At 40.7% G+C, this 16,308-nt stretch overlaps 1 protein-coding gene across 3 annotated transcripts in view; it reads right to left on the reverse strand.

The window, feature by feature from the left end:
* The window catches only part of nova2 (NOVA alternative splicing regulator 2), a 79,057-nt gene that overhangs the window by 48,498 nt on the left and 14,251 nt on the right, over positions 1-16,308 (reverse strand). For all 3 annotated transcript variants that reach the window (XM_058634516.1, XM_058634515.1, XM_058634514.1), the window contains one exon: positions 11,509-11,652. In XM_058634516.1, the coding sequence (XP_058490499.1) occupies positions 11,509-11,652 (144 nt within the window). The remainder of the gene's footprint in view (positions 1-11,508; positions 11,653-16,308) is intronic.

A 16,308-nucleotide genomic window follows, 5' to 3' on the forward strand; every position in this document is an offset into this window, starting at 1 on the left:
CTTTGTGGTGACTTGTCTTTATTTTCTTTCTTATAGAGGAAAAAAAAATGATGTACACACAATGTACTGTAGTTATTGATAGTTAAGGTGAAGACATGTTTTAAGGGTTAGGGTAAAGTAAGGTGTGTGCTTGTATTTGTTAAAAAAAGGACATTTGGAGACCAAAACCTGGTCCTAATTTCTGAGAAGCTGGTTGAGTTAAGTTGTGGTACGGTTAAGGTTAGGCTGGTAATGGGTTTAGGTCGGGGATAATGTTTTGTTTCGGCTGACCACATGAAGTCAGTGCAAAGTCCTGAAGAGGATAGCTGCATGAACCTGTGTGTGTGTGTGTGTATGTTTGTGCGTATCTGAGTGTGCGCACTTTGAGCTGAGAGGCTGTGGAAGTGTTTGAGTGGGTTTATGATGCTCGTATTTCACCGGCAGACTGCATTATCCTACCACTTCCCACTGACACACACTCACACTCTTACTTCAACACACACACACACACACACACAAACACATCAGCTACTCATCTGAATATGAACACTCACTCACTCACACACACACACACACACACTTCCAGACAGGCAAGTATGTAAGGGTTGATAATCTTGCACACACACACACACACACACACAGTGTGTACAGCATTGATCTGCAGGCAGGTCAGTCATATCCCTGCTGTTCTATTTACAGCTGGCCTCACTGGGACCCTCACCTCTCCCTTATTAAAAGTCTAAACACGAAAGCAGCAAATGAAGAGAGACAGAGCGAGAGAGGAGGAGGAGGCTCAGAGGTGAAGGGAAACCAATATTGATCAGTAGCTTCTTCACCTCTCATCATCCTCAGTGCTGTTTGAAAGCTGCACCATTTCTCAGAGACAGAAGCACAAACACGAGTCGGGAGGAGGAAGATGAAATGAGAAATGCGGGCTGCATTAAAGCAGACGGGTGTTTCCTGACACCCTGTCTGTCTGTCTGTCTGTCTGTCTGTCTGTCTGTCTGTCTGTCTGTCGCAGCCTCCATGCGGCAGATGTGGCACACAGATTGATTCACCATGCCTGTCTGATGTGACCCTGAGAGCTGTGAGTCACTGGATGAAGGAGGAAGGAGGTCAAGACCCTTCAGAGTGATGTTTTTCTTTCCTGTCTGACAACGATACACCTGTCTCTCCTGACACAGGTCTGTTCCCAGGTCACATTAGACATAATATCTGTGAAATTTAAGCTGAAACTAGAAGCTAAATCCTCTCAAAGTATGAACTAAGGCTACAGCCTATACAGACAAGCAATTCAGCTCTGAATCTAAAGAACTCGCCACTAAAAACGTGCATGTGCATTTAGTAAAGAGAGAAAGAGATTTCTTCTATTCTTCTACACATGACAAAATGTCTAAAACAGAGCCAGCAGAGTTTTCAAACCTCTGCACTGCAGGAGCTAAAAGCTCAGCAGGCATAAATGTAGCAGATGTTGTGCATTTTACAAGTAAAAAACATTCCTACAATGTTTTACCAGTTTTTTTTTTCTTTTCAAATGTGTGAAGAGTTTCCCTCCCTGAAGATGTTTTAAAACCACAATTAACTGGTTCCATCACCTTTAACTCGATAGCAAATAAACAGACTTTAATTATTTGGCTTCTATGGCAATAACTTAGCAAAAGTGAGCGATTTAAAAATAACATTGTTGGCTGCAGCTCTACACTGAAGTGTGCATGAATGTAAAGATTAACTCAATAAACATCTGGGCTGTTGATCTTACACTGAATATTTCGTGTTCAGTGCATTTAATAACAAACACATCCGTGAGTTTCTACTGAGTGGACACAATAAAAGGAACATCTGTGCAGTGTGATGAAATCCACTGATTGTATTACACGGACAGGTGTTGCCCGTACAGTATGAAACCTGAGGTTAGAATAAACCATCACACACCGGCACAGACGTCTTAAGTCTTTTCTCAGCGAGTGTGGCTTTGACGTGTGTGATGGAGCCGTGTGTTAACGCCACTCAGGTGACGGGGCCTCATTCTGCATGACTTCATGTTGGGGAACATGAGTGACCTCGCCGGCGGGTTTAAGGTTCAGCTCCCAGCAGAGCCTGTGAACACGAGAACCCACTCAGAGGAAGCACTTCAGAGGGAAGCAACAAGCCTCGGCCACTTTCACACTGACCTTTTCGACTTTTTCAACTACAACGAGCTTCTCTTCAACAAACTTTGCAAAATAAAAAGTAAAAAAATTAAATAAAATCTAGCAGATGGATTATTAAAATATAACACTTTTGAAACAATACTAGGATTAAAACTAGAGATGGATCGAGTGTCTCTGCTGTTGTGTTGGCATGGTGTGTGTTTGTTTTGTTTAATGTTTGTTTACTTGAGCTGTAGTAAAAGGGAAAATGAATAAACATATTAGGAAACTAAATATATAAGACATTTAAAGTCTGGTTTTGATTGTATGGAACTTTCATTATTGTATTTCAGTGTTATCATGAATGAAGATTGAATAAAAGATCTCAAAAACTATATTTGGTAACTTCTGCAGACATCCAAAACTGTACTACTGCTAAATCTTAGAAACACGTGGACTTAACCCAGCCAATTTTGTGAAACTTGTGTAGTTCCGGAAGGCAAAAAGTATGGTCAACAGCTCGGTCTTCTCCTGCATCTATTGTGATATCTCAAAAACTAGTGATGGTAAGTTTATAAAATCAAATCAGGGAAACATCTAAAACATGCAGGGGTCTCTGAGGACCAGGATTGTTCTAAAATGTTCTAAAGTAAGGTTCCTTTCACTTTGGGTTATCCTTACGTATATACAGTAGATTAAAAGCAAGAAACCTGATATGGTACCTTCATGGACCTTGATTTTCTACATTTTGAAAGATGTCCTCCGATAACACTGTAGGATTGAAATTATTAAGAGTGCCATGTAAAGGGTTAATGCGCCTGCTTGTTTTTAGTATCTTATAAAAGCTGTTGTTGTCATTTTCAGAGGTACAGGACCTCAGTTGATCGGATTCCCTGCCGTACAAACACAAACAGCAGTTCTACGTCTCTGTGAAAAGCGTGGAGAAGTTGTAGCTGCAGTGATATGGCTGCGTGTGTCCGTCTGCCTGCCCGACACCGACTGGTACCGAGGCTTTACCCAGCGTGTCTGCCCGCTGATGTCACACACACACACACACACACAAAACAAACACAGTGAAGTTGTTATCAGTGACTTGACATGAACTCAAGAGAATTCAGGACGTCAGGGAGACGCTGGGGTTGGGTCTGATTGACCAGAAACGGTGATCAAAACTCAAATTCACGTCCAGTAAACATGATCACAATAATAAAATATAACAAAAATGCACCAAATCCGTGAAGAAAATCACCCAGTCCCTGATTTACTGACAATTTTCTGACAATAATCACTATAATTCTAACTTTATTTATCCGGGACATTAACATCAGTATCTGTAACTGATTGAGGAAAGAGAAAAATACTGCATATATTATACAGAACAAAACAAACTCATCACAAACTTTGACTCATGATTAATTCTGAAAGGTCAAGCATGTGTCCTCCATGTAAACACCATATAACGTAATTGTCACCATGTCTTTCCTAACGTTAGACACCATAAATGAAGCAATAACACGCTGACACAGGGGCAGGTTTTAATTTAGGCTGCGCTCAGATCAGCTGCGACACGCGGGCTCAGACAGACACACAAACAGACAGACACTTGTGTGACTGGCGTGGATATACCGCCATGAATTGACAGATTTAGACGGAACCGGAGCAGGAATCTAATTTAATGGAAATCATCTGGTTATAAGTGACCAACGGCAGACGTTTGTAATGAACGAGTCGCTTAATGAAGAGGGGGAAATGGCTGACAAACAGGAAATTCATTACGGTTGCATATGCATGAGTGTGTGTGTGGGAGAGATACGTAATACGTAATTTTCTGTCTCTCAGTTTGAGCTTGTGTAAGAGGCTTAGTGCACTGGAATCAGGAAATGTTGATAAAGGACGAAGGGCAGAGTGTGTGTGTGTGTGTGTGTGTGCGAGTGAGAGTCAGGTGTGTATTAGTATGTTAGTTCCTGTGGCCTTTTGGGACAGATGTGTGCCGGTTGTGTGTGTGTGTGTGTGTGGGATATAAAATACTGAAAACTGCAGTCACAGTGTGGGATTTACGACAAAGCTCTAAAATGGTGGCACACAGTGACAGAGGACAGACAGAGAGACAGACGGACAAAAAAAAAAAAACAAGAGAAAGAAAATGGCCGACTCCAACACAACTCAAGAGTCCGTTTTCACTCCAGATTATTCTCATTATTTCTACATGTGACCGAGCGAAGCTGCAGCTCCGTCTCTGACCAGAACATGTGGCTTTCGTCTCAATAAAATTCTGATTTAGTTTAGATTGGACTCATTGAAATGGGTCATGTGTGGCGGTGAAGTCACCTCTGCAGGAACACATCCCAGTGTGGGAGGGGTGCACCGAGAGACACTGTACACACGCACACACACACACACACACACACACACACACACACACACACACAGGGACGAGAAAACACTGCTCCACTTATGATGACCTCATGTTCTTTTGGTTCAGATCAGAGTGGAAAACTTTTCTTTTCGGTGCATTTCTGTTTGTTCACTTTAATTGCAGTTCGAGTTACAAACGATGTGAAGTTTGCGAGAACACACGGCTTTCACCGCTGACACTTTTATTGGATGTTCTGGTAACTTGTCGTCCAATGAGCTCAGAGGCTTTGGCAGTAAAGTCGTTGAAACAAACAAATCTCCATCTTCACTTCACTTCAGCTGCTCGGCAGAAGTTTTCCAGCTTCAGCGCTTTGGGTTTTTATAGATTTTCATTGGAAAAGACGTGTTCACATTAATTGTTGCAGAGCAAATTGCATTTGGGAAAATTCAATTTTAAAATGCAAATCTGATTTTTGCTGTAAAATACAATCATTAAAATAAGGTTAATGTACGATTTTGAAACTATGTTGAATCTGCTTGTCAAAGTATTTTCTAACTTAAGTCCAATAAGCTCATAAAAAAGTTTATGGCTCAATTCTCTTGTGATGCTATCACATGAGCCTATTCCCAACAAAAAACATTTGTTAGACTATTTGTTACATTGCTTTGACATTATAACCCAAAAATTGCCTGTAATCAATAGACGTCCTGGCGGATTACACTATAAACTTCAAACACTTCTTGGGCCAAAAATCTGATTATTCAGTCAAAAAATCTGTTTTAAAAAAAATCTGTATTATAGTATTTATTTACTTTACCAGACGACATCGATAATAATTCATTTCCTGCGTTTAGTTCGTCTCTGTGGCCTCGCCCCCCGTGGTGTCCGAGCGGAGATCGATATCTGAGCGCCGAGCGGAGGACGCGGGTCAATTCTAATTATAAAACAGGTGTCGCGAATGAATATTTTATGCAGCCGTCGTTTGTTCCCCGCACTAAATGATGAACTGGGAGATGAGACCGCCGCAGCTTTAGAGATTCTCTCTCTCTCTGACTCTGCAAATATAAACTGATCGTTCAGAGAATTTTATAAAATATGTAATTTTGTATGTAAAATCCTTTTGTCTTTCAGGAAGTTGTTGCCTGCAAGGATTTATCAAATTATAAAAGTTAATGAAGCAAATGTAGAGAAGCAGAGTGAAACTCTGTGGAGAATAAAGTTAAGAGCTTGACGGTGTCTGACTCTAAAGCTACGAAAGTAACGAATTACAAATATATAAAGAAACTTTGCATTTTTGTTGGCATAAAGTTTGAATTTAAGTGTGACTGAGAGTTCATTTTTACATATTTCAACAGCAAAATCTAGCAATTACATTTGCACTAAAATGAAACAACCACACAAATAAATAAATAAATAAATAAATAAATAAATAAATAAGAACACCAAAAATGTATTGGAGTGCAACCCTAGTGTAGCCTACATGACCACAGATATTGTTCGCTGCTACTGGTTAAAGAAATAGTTCCAAATATGTGTAAGTTACATGTAAATAAACATTCTGCAGATAAAATATCCATCGCACAGGCAGCAAGTGCTGATTCATACACAAGATACAGCTTTTCTAACACGGCAACATTTGGTCTCTGGTCGTTTTTTTTCTACGATACCTAAGTGGACATAAAGGTTGATTCTTATACTTAAAAAAAAAATCTTATACTTTCAAGTGTTGGAAACATTTTGGCTTATAAAGGTACAAGTGCTGCATAATATTTTCTTCTTTTTTTTTTTCAAACTTAATACAGAAGTACAACATGTTATAGCTTTAAATGGCTTTAAATCTGTTTTCTTTTTCACACCGTCCCCACAATATTGTTGTCAATTTGTCAATAAAGCACCTATGAATTTGAATTGCAGTGTGTGTGTGTGTGTGTGTGTGAGAGAGAAACATAGAGACAGAGAGAGAGAGGGGCTATATTTGGACATGGTACCGCCTTGTACTGTACAAGTATGTAATAAATCTGTTGTGTCATAATGGTGAATGGTGGGTTGCATAGTGCTGTGTGTGTGTGTGGATGAATAGTGGCCTGTCTCGTCCCTCAGTAGTGCTGCTCCTTACTAATTGGTCGTCGGCCTAAGTGCTGCTGCTGCACTATTCTTCAGATAGATGGAAGGAGGGAAGGAGGGAGGGGAAGAGAAGGAAGCAAAGGGAGGGAGAGAGGGGAAGACGGCAAAGGAACAGGGTGAGGGGAGTGAGGGAAGGATTGATAGATGAGATGGAGCTGGATCGAAGAATAAATTAATAAATGGGAAGGAGGGAGGAGGGAGGAGGGAAGGATGAACAGTGGAGGAATGTAGACGGTGGAGCAGAGGAGACAAGGTCGTGTGTTTAAATCCGACTGAATAAAACATGGAAGGGTGAATAGATTTTCTGTGAATGTGATGGAAAAGCTTGTTTTGTTTCCGTCCTGTTACGTTGATGTTTATCGCCTCCGCTGCACAATGAATGTTCTATTTTTAGTCGAACATTGAGTCCGTCTTTTGTTTCACTGAGTTGCTTCTGCACTATGCTGCCGCAGCTACTGCGCTTCACCCTGGGGGACAATTATGGAGGTAATTTTCTAAAATGCTACATCTACATATTCATGACATTTCCTATAAAAATACAAAACAGCAGATTTTTTAAGTCTTGACTTCATCTCTCCACACATCTACTTTGCAGGATCCAGCCGGAGTGTTTTTTTTGCCAACTTTCTGTGCGTAGAAATTCAGCTCACATTTGGTGATAAAGAGCCGAAGATGCTTAGTTTCCGTTTGAGACGATGATCTCACTCTAAAGACTAACTCACATTATATTTCATTTCTTGTTGCTCGCTGCTTTCAGTCTGTGTGCAAACTCAGGGTATTGTTATGTCATCTACACTGAGCGGCACACACCAAACTCATGAGTGACATTTATTTTGAAAGGTGGAAGACAGGAGTGTTAAAATATGACGGTGAACGAGGAAGCTGCAGCGACAAAGATAAACTTTTCCTCCGTATTTTTTCCCATAAATAATTAAATTCCCAAAACGTCAGTATTGTCTGCCAGGTTTTCTTTGACAGCTGGGATGAGTATCCGTGTGTGTGTGTGTGTGTGTGTGTGTGGAGGAAGGGGGAAGAAAAGGAGGGCGACTAATGTCTTCCGAGGAGTGAAAGGAGAGGAATGAGACTGAGACGAGGCCAAGACACAGCAGTAACTCTCTACACTGCTCATTAGACTGGCTCTGTTATTCCCCAAACACACACACACACACACACACACACACAGACACACACACACACACACAGGCCCCTGCAGCAGGTGGGCCTTTTGATTTGTCACCCAGGAAGAACCGTGTCTCATTTGCATACAGATGCCCCCTTCAGCGCAAAGGAAGAGTGTGCATGTGCATGTGTGCAAGTGTGCATGTGTGCACATGCACACACACAGACTCCTATAGTCCTCCCCTTCAGACTGGGGCGCTTACAAACCCTCTCTTTCTGTATTTTCTCCTTCATACTATCCTTCACTTTTCTCCTTTCCTCGCCCTCTTCTCTTTATGTCTTTGCAGTCATTTTAGAAAATTGAGCTCAGAAGAATGAAAACTATGTGTGTGTGTGTGAGTACATGTGTGTAAATGTGTGTGCGTGTAAGTGTGTGTGTCAGGCACTTCCTCTGTGCAAATGTGCAAAGCGTATTTGGATTTATTTATTTATTGTTATTAACCTTATTTATAGGTTGTATATTTGTCAGTGGATTTTACAGGCATATGAATGTGTATGTGCATTTGTGTGGGTGTGTCCTTATGTGTGCATGTGTATGTGTGTGTCCTTATGTGTGCATGTGTGTGTGTGTGTCCTTATGTGTGCATGTGTGTGTGTCTGTCCTTATGTGTGCCTGTGTGTGTGTGTGTCCTTATGTGTGCATGTGTGTGTGTGTGTCCTTATGTGTGCATGTGTGTGTGTCTGTCCTTATGTGTGCCTGTGTGTGTGTGTGTGTGTCTTTGAGGCTTTTGGACCTTACATCTGTTCTCGCTGGCAGAGATTTCAGGAGTCGTGTGTGATGGTGTTTAACAACGGTGGCTTGTTTGCAGACGCCAACACTGAGCTGATGCACACATTCACTAACTCTTCAACACACACACACACACACACAGACACACACATACACACATAAAGACCATGGTTTGAGTTTTTGAAAGTGACTAGTGAAAAAAAACTAGCAGAAGAAATGACTTGAAGCTTGACTGGAAATGTTTTCCCAGCGTTCACAACGGTTCCAAATATGTATTACACTGACACGAATGTTCCTGTTTCTGCCAAAATCAAACAAAGTTTAATTGAACTCAAAGTAGAAGCAGCATGTCAGGACGCTATTTCTTGAGTTTCCGACAGTGTTGCAGGAAAAGTTTCCTTTTTTCTTTAGCTGCAACTTACTGAAAATTGAATCTTTGAAAACCATAAGAAAAGTTAAGGATGTATGTACGCTTGTTTTTTTAAACACATTCTAATTGCTGGAAAGTAAGTTCCTTTTTAAAGGTTTGTTTAAACATTGTTGCACAAACCAACACATTTTAGATGAGTTGACTGAATTTGTTCAGTCACAGAAAACTGTGGATTCTCCTCAACAGTGACTTGACTGTAAAAACAGTTTTTGGTCTTGTTTCACACTTACTGTTGATTCAGTGCTGCTGCAGCAGCAGCAGCAGCAGCAGCAGTGCGTGCATGTGTGTGTCCCTTTATGGGGCACACATTTCCAACATAAATTCCAGGCTGAAGCTCTAAAACATATTTAAGAGCGGCGCCCCGTGTGTCCAACACGTCTCTAACAGAGCAGGAGAAAGCGCATGCTGTGATTGGCTGGGAGGCAGCCATTACATCAGAGACTCTGCGGGCGCTTCCACGACGCCGGGAAGTTTAAGTGGAGGTAGGGATGGTTCGTTGTGACCGCTGACGCTTTGTTTCACTGTCAGCGTGTTACTGTGATTTCACCTGCGGGGGCTCGTTTACGTCTTGTGGGATTCTGGGAGGTTGTGAATATGATTATTTTTTACAGAGAAAGGATTTGGGTCACATGCAGTACAGTATATATACAGTATATATTATATATACACTGCAGGCCGAACATTTGGAAGCAATTTCAAGTTTCTGTTTACAATTCTATGGATTTTGGGATGTATTTACTGCATGGTCAGACTTTGCTGAGACAAATGCCTCGTTACTTTGAAGAAAAACCCAAATACCTGATTAATTATAGTAAAACTTTAAACTTTAAACTTGAAAGCCTAAATGACGACCAAAGTATGACTAATGACGTCGTGGCTGTTAGATTGTGTGAAATAGCCCAGTCTCAGAGCTGCTTTACACTACAGTTTTTGCCATTCCCTCATTCATTCCCTCACAGCGCATTTTCTATCACTCATCTTTCACGCCCAGTCACGCTGCCGCCACAGACGTCAGGAGCAACGTGGGGTTCAGCGTCTTGCCCAAGGACACATTGACATGTAGACTGGCGCAGACAGGAACCGAAACCCACAACCCGAACCCTCCAACTAAAAGACTTCTCACTCAACCCCTGTATCTCTTTGTCGAATAATAAAACAACAGAAAGCATTCTGTGCTTCATTTTCTTAATAACAACTCTAAAGACACTGCTAAGCGAGAAAGTACTCAATCACACGCACTGCCGGTGCATGTTCTTGTGACAAACTGCTTTTTCTCAAACACAACTGTTTTACATTTACATTGTTATTTTAATTGACGGGGGTAGATACTTTCTTCATTGTTTTGTGCTGTAAATTGAGTCATACTGTCCCCCCCCCCCCCATCACCCATCCCAGTGTTTTTCTATTACAATTACACTGTGCAAACATGAGCACCATAAAGTCTAGTTTAAGAAGAACAAAAGTGTCTAATTCAGTTTTAAAGTCCAAGTGTCTCCTTCCTGCTCACTCAGTTTAAAGGGTTTTTTCACATGGAATCAGCTGACACTGAAGAAGATGTTTTCTCTACAAACACATTGAGCAAAGTGTGTTTACGAGTTGTTTTAAGCAAACACATTTGCATTTGCAGCAGTTAAAGGCACGCGTTTCATTCGAGACGACATAGATACAGCTGTGTTGCATCTCAAACAAACAACGCACACAAGTAGCAAAGCCTTTTCCTGACTCCTCCAGTCACATGTCACATCAGGGCAGAATTAAGGACAAAAATAATTTCACCTTTGATCCTGAAAACCTCATCCCGGCTGTGAGTGTGTGCGTGTGATACAACATGAACTCAGATCCCTGCGCCCCCGAGGACTCAGTGATTAACAACACACACACACACACACAGACACACACACACGGTCATCTATAAATCCATACATCTGTTCCACAGCATCAAAACAGGCTCTTGTTTGTCCACAGAAGCCTGAAAACACTGAAACTCCAAACAGCAATAAACATTTCACTGTGTTGATTTACAATGCATGTGTATGTCTGTCTGCCTCTTTTGTGTGTGTGTGTGTTTGTGTGCGATTTAACATTATGAAAAATTGATGGATGAAGACTGAGCTAATGAAATGCCTCCTTAATGGGTCGAAACACTTTGCACTGATCCATCTGTTCATCCTGATTCAATCCCTCCATCCTTCACTACTTCATGACGATAAACAGACACGGGCAGCTGTTGCTCTCTATGTTTCTGTATATGATATGATGATAAATGAACAGAAAACTAAGGGGTAAACTAACAACTATTTGCATAATGGACTAATGTGTCCATTATTTTCCCAGTTAATCGAGTCCTTTAACATTAAATGAACATTTTCCTTTACTTTCTCAAAGCCATTCTCAGTCCAGACATCTATAATAACACATTATGATGCATATTTAATGATTTTGTGCTTCTGCGATTTGGCGAATACACAGAAAACTCATAATAATAAAGTTTTCCTTAACTCTCCATCCATGCATGCATCCATCAGAAGCATCATCATTATCAGCAGCAGCAGTGGTGATGGTGTTGGTGTTGGAGTCTTACCAGGGTAGAAGTCTTTGGATTTGGACAGTTTGATGGTGGCTCCAGTCTCTTTCTGCAGCTGGACGATGGTCTGACCTCCTTTCCCGATGATTGAACCCGCCGCATAGCTGGGAATCAAAACCTTCAGGAAGTACTCGCCTTCCTCTGCAGCAGGAAACAAGAAACAGGAAGTCAGCGAAAGAGACACAGAGAAAGTTACTGACTTCAAATAAAGCTGGAGGAGAAAGATCTGAGTTATACATTGTCAATCCTTTGTCCTCATGCCTGCCCCTTTGTTGATATATGATGGGTTTTGTGCATTTTTCTTTATTTTATTAAAAGTCCTGTTTGAGTGAGTAGATGGATAAATGAGGCCTCATCTGGTTTTGAAGAAGTGTGAACTGTGAAGTGGAAGTAAAGTGTTTATCACTAATCACAGCCTGGCAGAACAGATGTGAGCTGGTGCTGCATCACCATCACAAAGCAGAATAATTTGTCTCCCCCGTCCTCACCCTCTCTACTCTCCTCTATCTCAACTGACCATCCAAGGCCTCCAGAAGCCGCACGAATCCACGCACATCACATCAAAAGCTGACTGATATCCATGACAACTAATTATTTCCATAATCTGATGATTTCATGTCGGCGTTATCTTTCCTTCGGGTCCATTTACGTGAGCTCTAAACACTCTCTCCCAGACTGGTCTGATCTAATTTCAGCGATGGGGCCGAAGAATGTGGTCATCTTCATCGCCCTGGCACCAGAGAGCGGAGGAACACGCTGCTTTTTGGGGATTCGTTGTTAATGCCAATAAGATTCAACCGTGGATGCAACAACATGTGAATGCATAACACCGCATGCTCACCATGACACACACAAACAAACTCAGATGGAGCTACACCAGCAGTAAGAGGACAACCGTACGAACTCAGAATATTGAAGGAATACATAGTCTGCACCATTTAATCTCGTATTGGCAGTTTCCTGCTCTGATTTAAACGCAGAGATAAAGCTGTAGTCAGTTTTTTACAAAAATAGTAAAGTAGAGGCCATGCTAATGATCTTGAAAATGATCTTTGGGAGAAATGAACACATCTCATGCTTTGGTTTCATCAGATCTCAGCTCTTAACTGGACAAATAAAGAAATAACAGTAATGATGCAGAATTATGAATCATTTCTATACACATCCATGATTTTCAAACTAAAAATAACAAATGCTCTGCACAGAATTTCTAACATGGCTTCACAGCGTTAAGTCTCAGTGACTGATTCTATACGTCTCAGCCTCCCGCCCCCACACAGCTTTCTTGATATTTGATAATCCAGGACATGTAACCCCGGGAGGGAGATTAAAATAGGATTATTATTACTGGGGCACAGTTTCACACAAAGGCGAGGCACCTTGAAACAGCAGCTTTCTCCGGCTGCTACCAAAGCAAAACAACTGGGGACGACGAGCAGTGGAAACGCATAATGAAGGCGTAACAGAAAAAATCCTGCTTCAGCTGCGACGTGAGGAGAGACCAGGTACGAGCAGATGGAGAATTGCAACACTGATATTAATTGACTTTTAATAGATCTCTCAGTAAATCCCTTTCACACTTAGTTTGCAAAGAAAACAACAGAGGATCGGAGGTGTTTGTGACACCTTGTTATACATAAATGTACGTTTATTTAAAGAAAGGCCGTCGACACAGGGGTTTTCGGTTATTCTGGTTTATCAGCTCAGGCCTCAGAAGTTCATGAATATTGATTGATAACATTATGCCAAAATATGTTGCATATCATACAATTGTTCGAGCAGCAATAACAAAGGCTTATATGTTGAATAAAAGTCACAAATTGCAGGAATCTGAGCAGGTCTGAAGCTTTTTAATGATCTATATTCCAAATAAAACTTCAAATATGTGTGAGGGGAAACTTGCTGTGAAAGATTAGTCGTGCGTGTCTATAAACACAGTGGTTGTGTGGTGTTGGGAGTGTAGTGTACTGGGTGGCCTCTGCTCTCATCTCATCTCTGATTGTTGAGCCAAGTCAAGGCACAGCACACAGACAGGAAACCCGACACTCCCCTGCCCTTCCTCAGTTCTGCTGCTGATGAAATACAAATTGCACGGAGCTCAAACATGGATGCAGAGGAAAGCAGCAATAAAAACATGTCCTTGGTTTGCTCATTTTTCTTTTTTTTAATTTGTTAAATAAGTTCCAGTCTTATTAGTACACGTGTTAATCTGAATTCTCTGGTGTGCATTTGCAGACAAAGTGATTTAGTAGTGTCGAATTAAAAGGCTCCATCCTCTGGACACCAGGAGTTTATTTATTCAAAATGAAAATAACTCAATTATAATCATTTAATATTCAACCCTTTCCTCTTCTGCCTCCTTCACCGCTTCCTGAAGCTGAGAGGAAACATCTTCAGTCATTAGTGGCCATTCGTGAAAATGCAGAGTCAGCAACCTGACAAACTAACCTGTAGCTGTAACCGTAAGCTAATGCTGTTTGATAAGTTAGAGAACTGAATCCTGAGCCTCCTCTAGACTCTGTTTCAAATCTGCCGCATGACAGGAGACTTTGACCAATCACAAGCCAGTTCAGACAGAGAGGGCGCCTCCTATTGGCTGTTCTACTAAGCAGCTGCATAAACACGACCCTTTGATGAAAATGTCGCAATTTCAGCACTGGCAACACCTGTTCAGGCAGCAAAGAAACCTTAAAATGACAAAGTTGTCTAAAAGACAATAAATACAATAACAAGTGTTAATATGAACAGAGCATTTCAGAGATGGAGAGTTTGACTCAGTTCATCTATCTCATACGACTGAACAATTGATTGTTCTCTAACTGAAATCGCAATTTGAAACAAGGCAATCAGTAAACTGCAGAGCTGGCGACTTGTAAATGGAGAAGCTGAAAGAAAAATAATCTTAAAAACTGGTATTTAAAGGGTTAAAATCCTCAAAATGATTGAATGTTTATAGTTTTGAGCACGGCAAGATTTATGCAAAAAACAAAATTAATCTGTGAAGTTTTTATAGCAGTTTTTTGGAAGCGGACATTTCTGTCCTTAATGACTTAAGAGGGTAGTAAACTAAACTGAAGCCTGGACACAGTTCATTAATAAAAGTAATGAACTTTTATTAATGTTTTAAAGTACTTTTATTATGTATTTATTTATTTATTATTTTGATAGTGTCATGTGGAAATCCTCTCTCGTGGTTCAGATTTATTACAGTTAACATTTAACTGGACTAATACTGTAAATAAATGGAATGTTGCAAATCATATCACAATATCCGCCAGAAATAACAAAATTTGACATTTTCCCCAAATCGTTCATACCTACAGTCTCAGAAAGACCTGAAGACGAGAGTCAACAATCAACTGTAAGTGTAATAGGTAAGTAACTGTCTGTCGATTATTTATTTTCCCACAAACCTTGTGGTCTGAATTTTCCTTCAGTTGCACTGTAACGTGTCACCAAACCTTTTCATTTTCTGTTGAAACTTTCAGGTTTTACAACAACTATGCCAGATGAAGTTTTCGTTTTAATAACATCCACCATATCTCCAGGTTTAACTTTTAATAGTAACTGTTGTTACTTTGTGCTTAAATAAAGCAGCACCTTGTTGTTGTGCTCTCACAGTTGTGGCCTAAAACTGTCCATCTTCTCCTCTTCTTGTCCTTCCTCTCCCCTCCTCATCTCATCTCCTTTCCTTTCCCATTCCTCTCCTCTCCTCTCCTCCTCCTGCCTCCTTTCCTCTCTGTGCTGCAGTGACCCACTTTAAGTGCAAAGCCGTGGACTGACCTGCTTTTGATAGAGGCTAGCTAATTATAACCAGCCCGTATTAATAAGGCAGGGGAATTGGTAAATACGAGACACACACACACACAGAGAGAAACATATGCACACACAAGCATGTCCACAGCACAAAAACAGACTCACTCACAAACACCTCCTCCATCAACAGACCATTTCCGACGTCTTATAAAGACGGTAACATGACTCATCAAGTACATGAAAGGATGTAATGAGTGACTCACGTTCATCACTTGTATCTGTTGCATGGTAACACTTGCACAGGTTACCATGGGAAGCATTAAAACATATATTGTGACAGTAATGATCTTATGCAGTGCTCACAGCTGCACAGATACTGTAATTCTTCTGCTTAGATATGAACAACCTTGCAATATGTGCACTAAAAACAGACCAGTTTTGCTATATTTAAGTATTTTTAGTTAAGTAATAGTTGTCAGTAGGGCTGCACAATTCTGGAATAAATGAGAATCACATTTTTTTGCTTAGAATTGAGATCACGATTCTCCGGCATGATTTTTTTCACAAATCGAAATGTTTATTGCACTCATGAACAAAAGAATAGAAACATTCAATTCAAGTAAAGTGCTTATTGTTGTTATTATTGTAATGGCTTAAGTCACATGTGGCGTGGTTCCACTAGCTCGACTCGTGACGTCACAACCGGGGGAAAATGTGTGACGTCGTCACAGGAAGAGGCACAAGAATCAAATCAAACAATGCTGAACTGTGGATCAGTTAAAAAGACTCAACAATCCTGAAAATGTGGGTTAATCTCCAACATTTAGCAAAGGAAATGTCTAAAATCTCATCATTTAACAGAGAAGTCTGGTGTATGTAGCGACAGCACTGCTGAAAGCCTGCGATTGCGAGTGGCGAGCCGAGTGCAAACCTTTCTGGAACTCGTTCCCTAAGTTTTCCTCATCCACATCCGACAAAATAATTGTAAGTATCTAACGTTTATAACCTGACGAACGTTAGATACTTACAATTATTTGTTTC

The sequence above is a fragment of the Solea solea genome, chromosome 7, assembly GCF_958295425.1.
Source record: "Solea solea chromosome 7, fSolSol10.1, whole genome shotgun sequence".
Classification (NCBI taxonomy): domain Eukaryota; kingdom Metazoa; phylum Chordata; class Actinopteri; order Pleuronectiformes; family Soleidae; genus Solea; species Solea solea.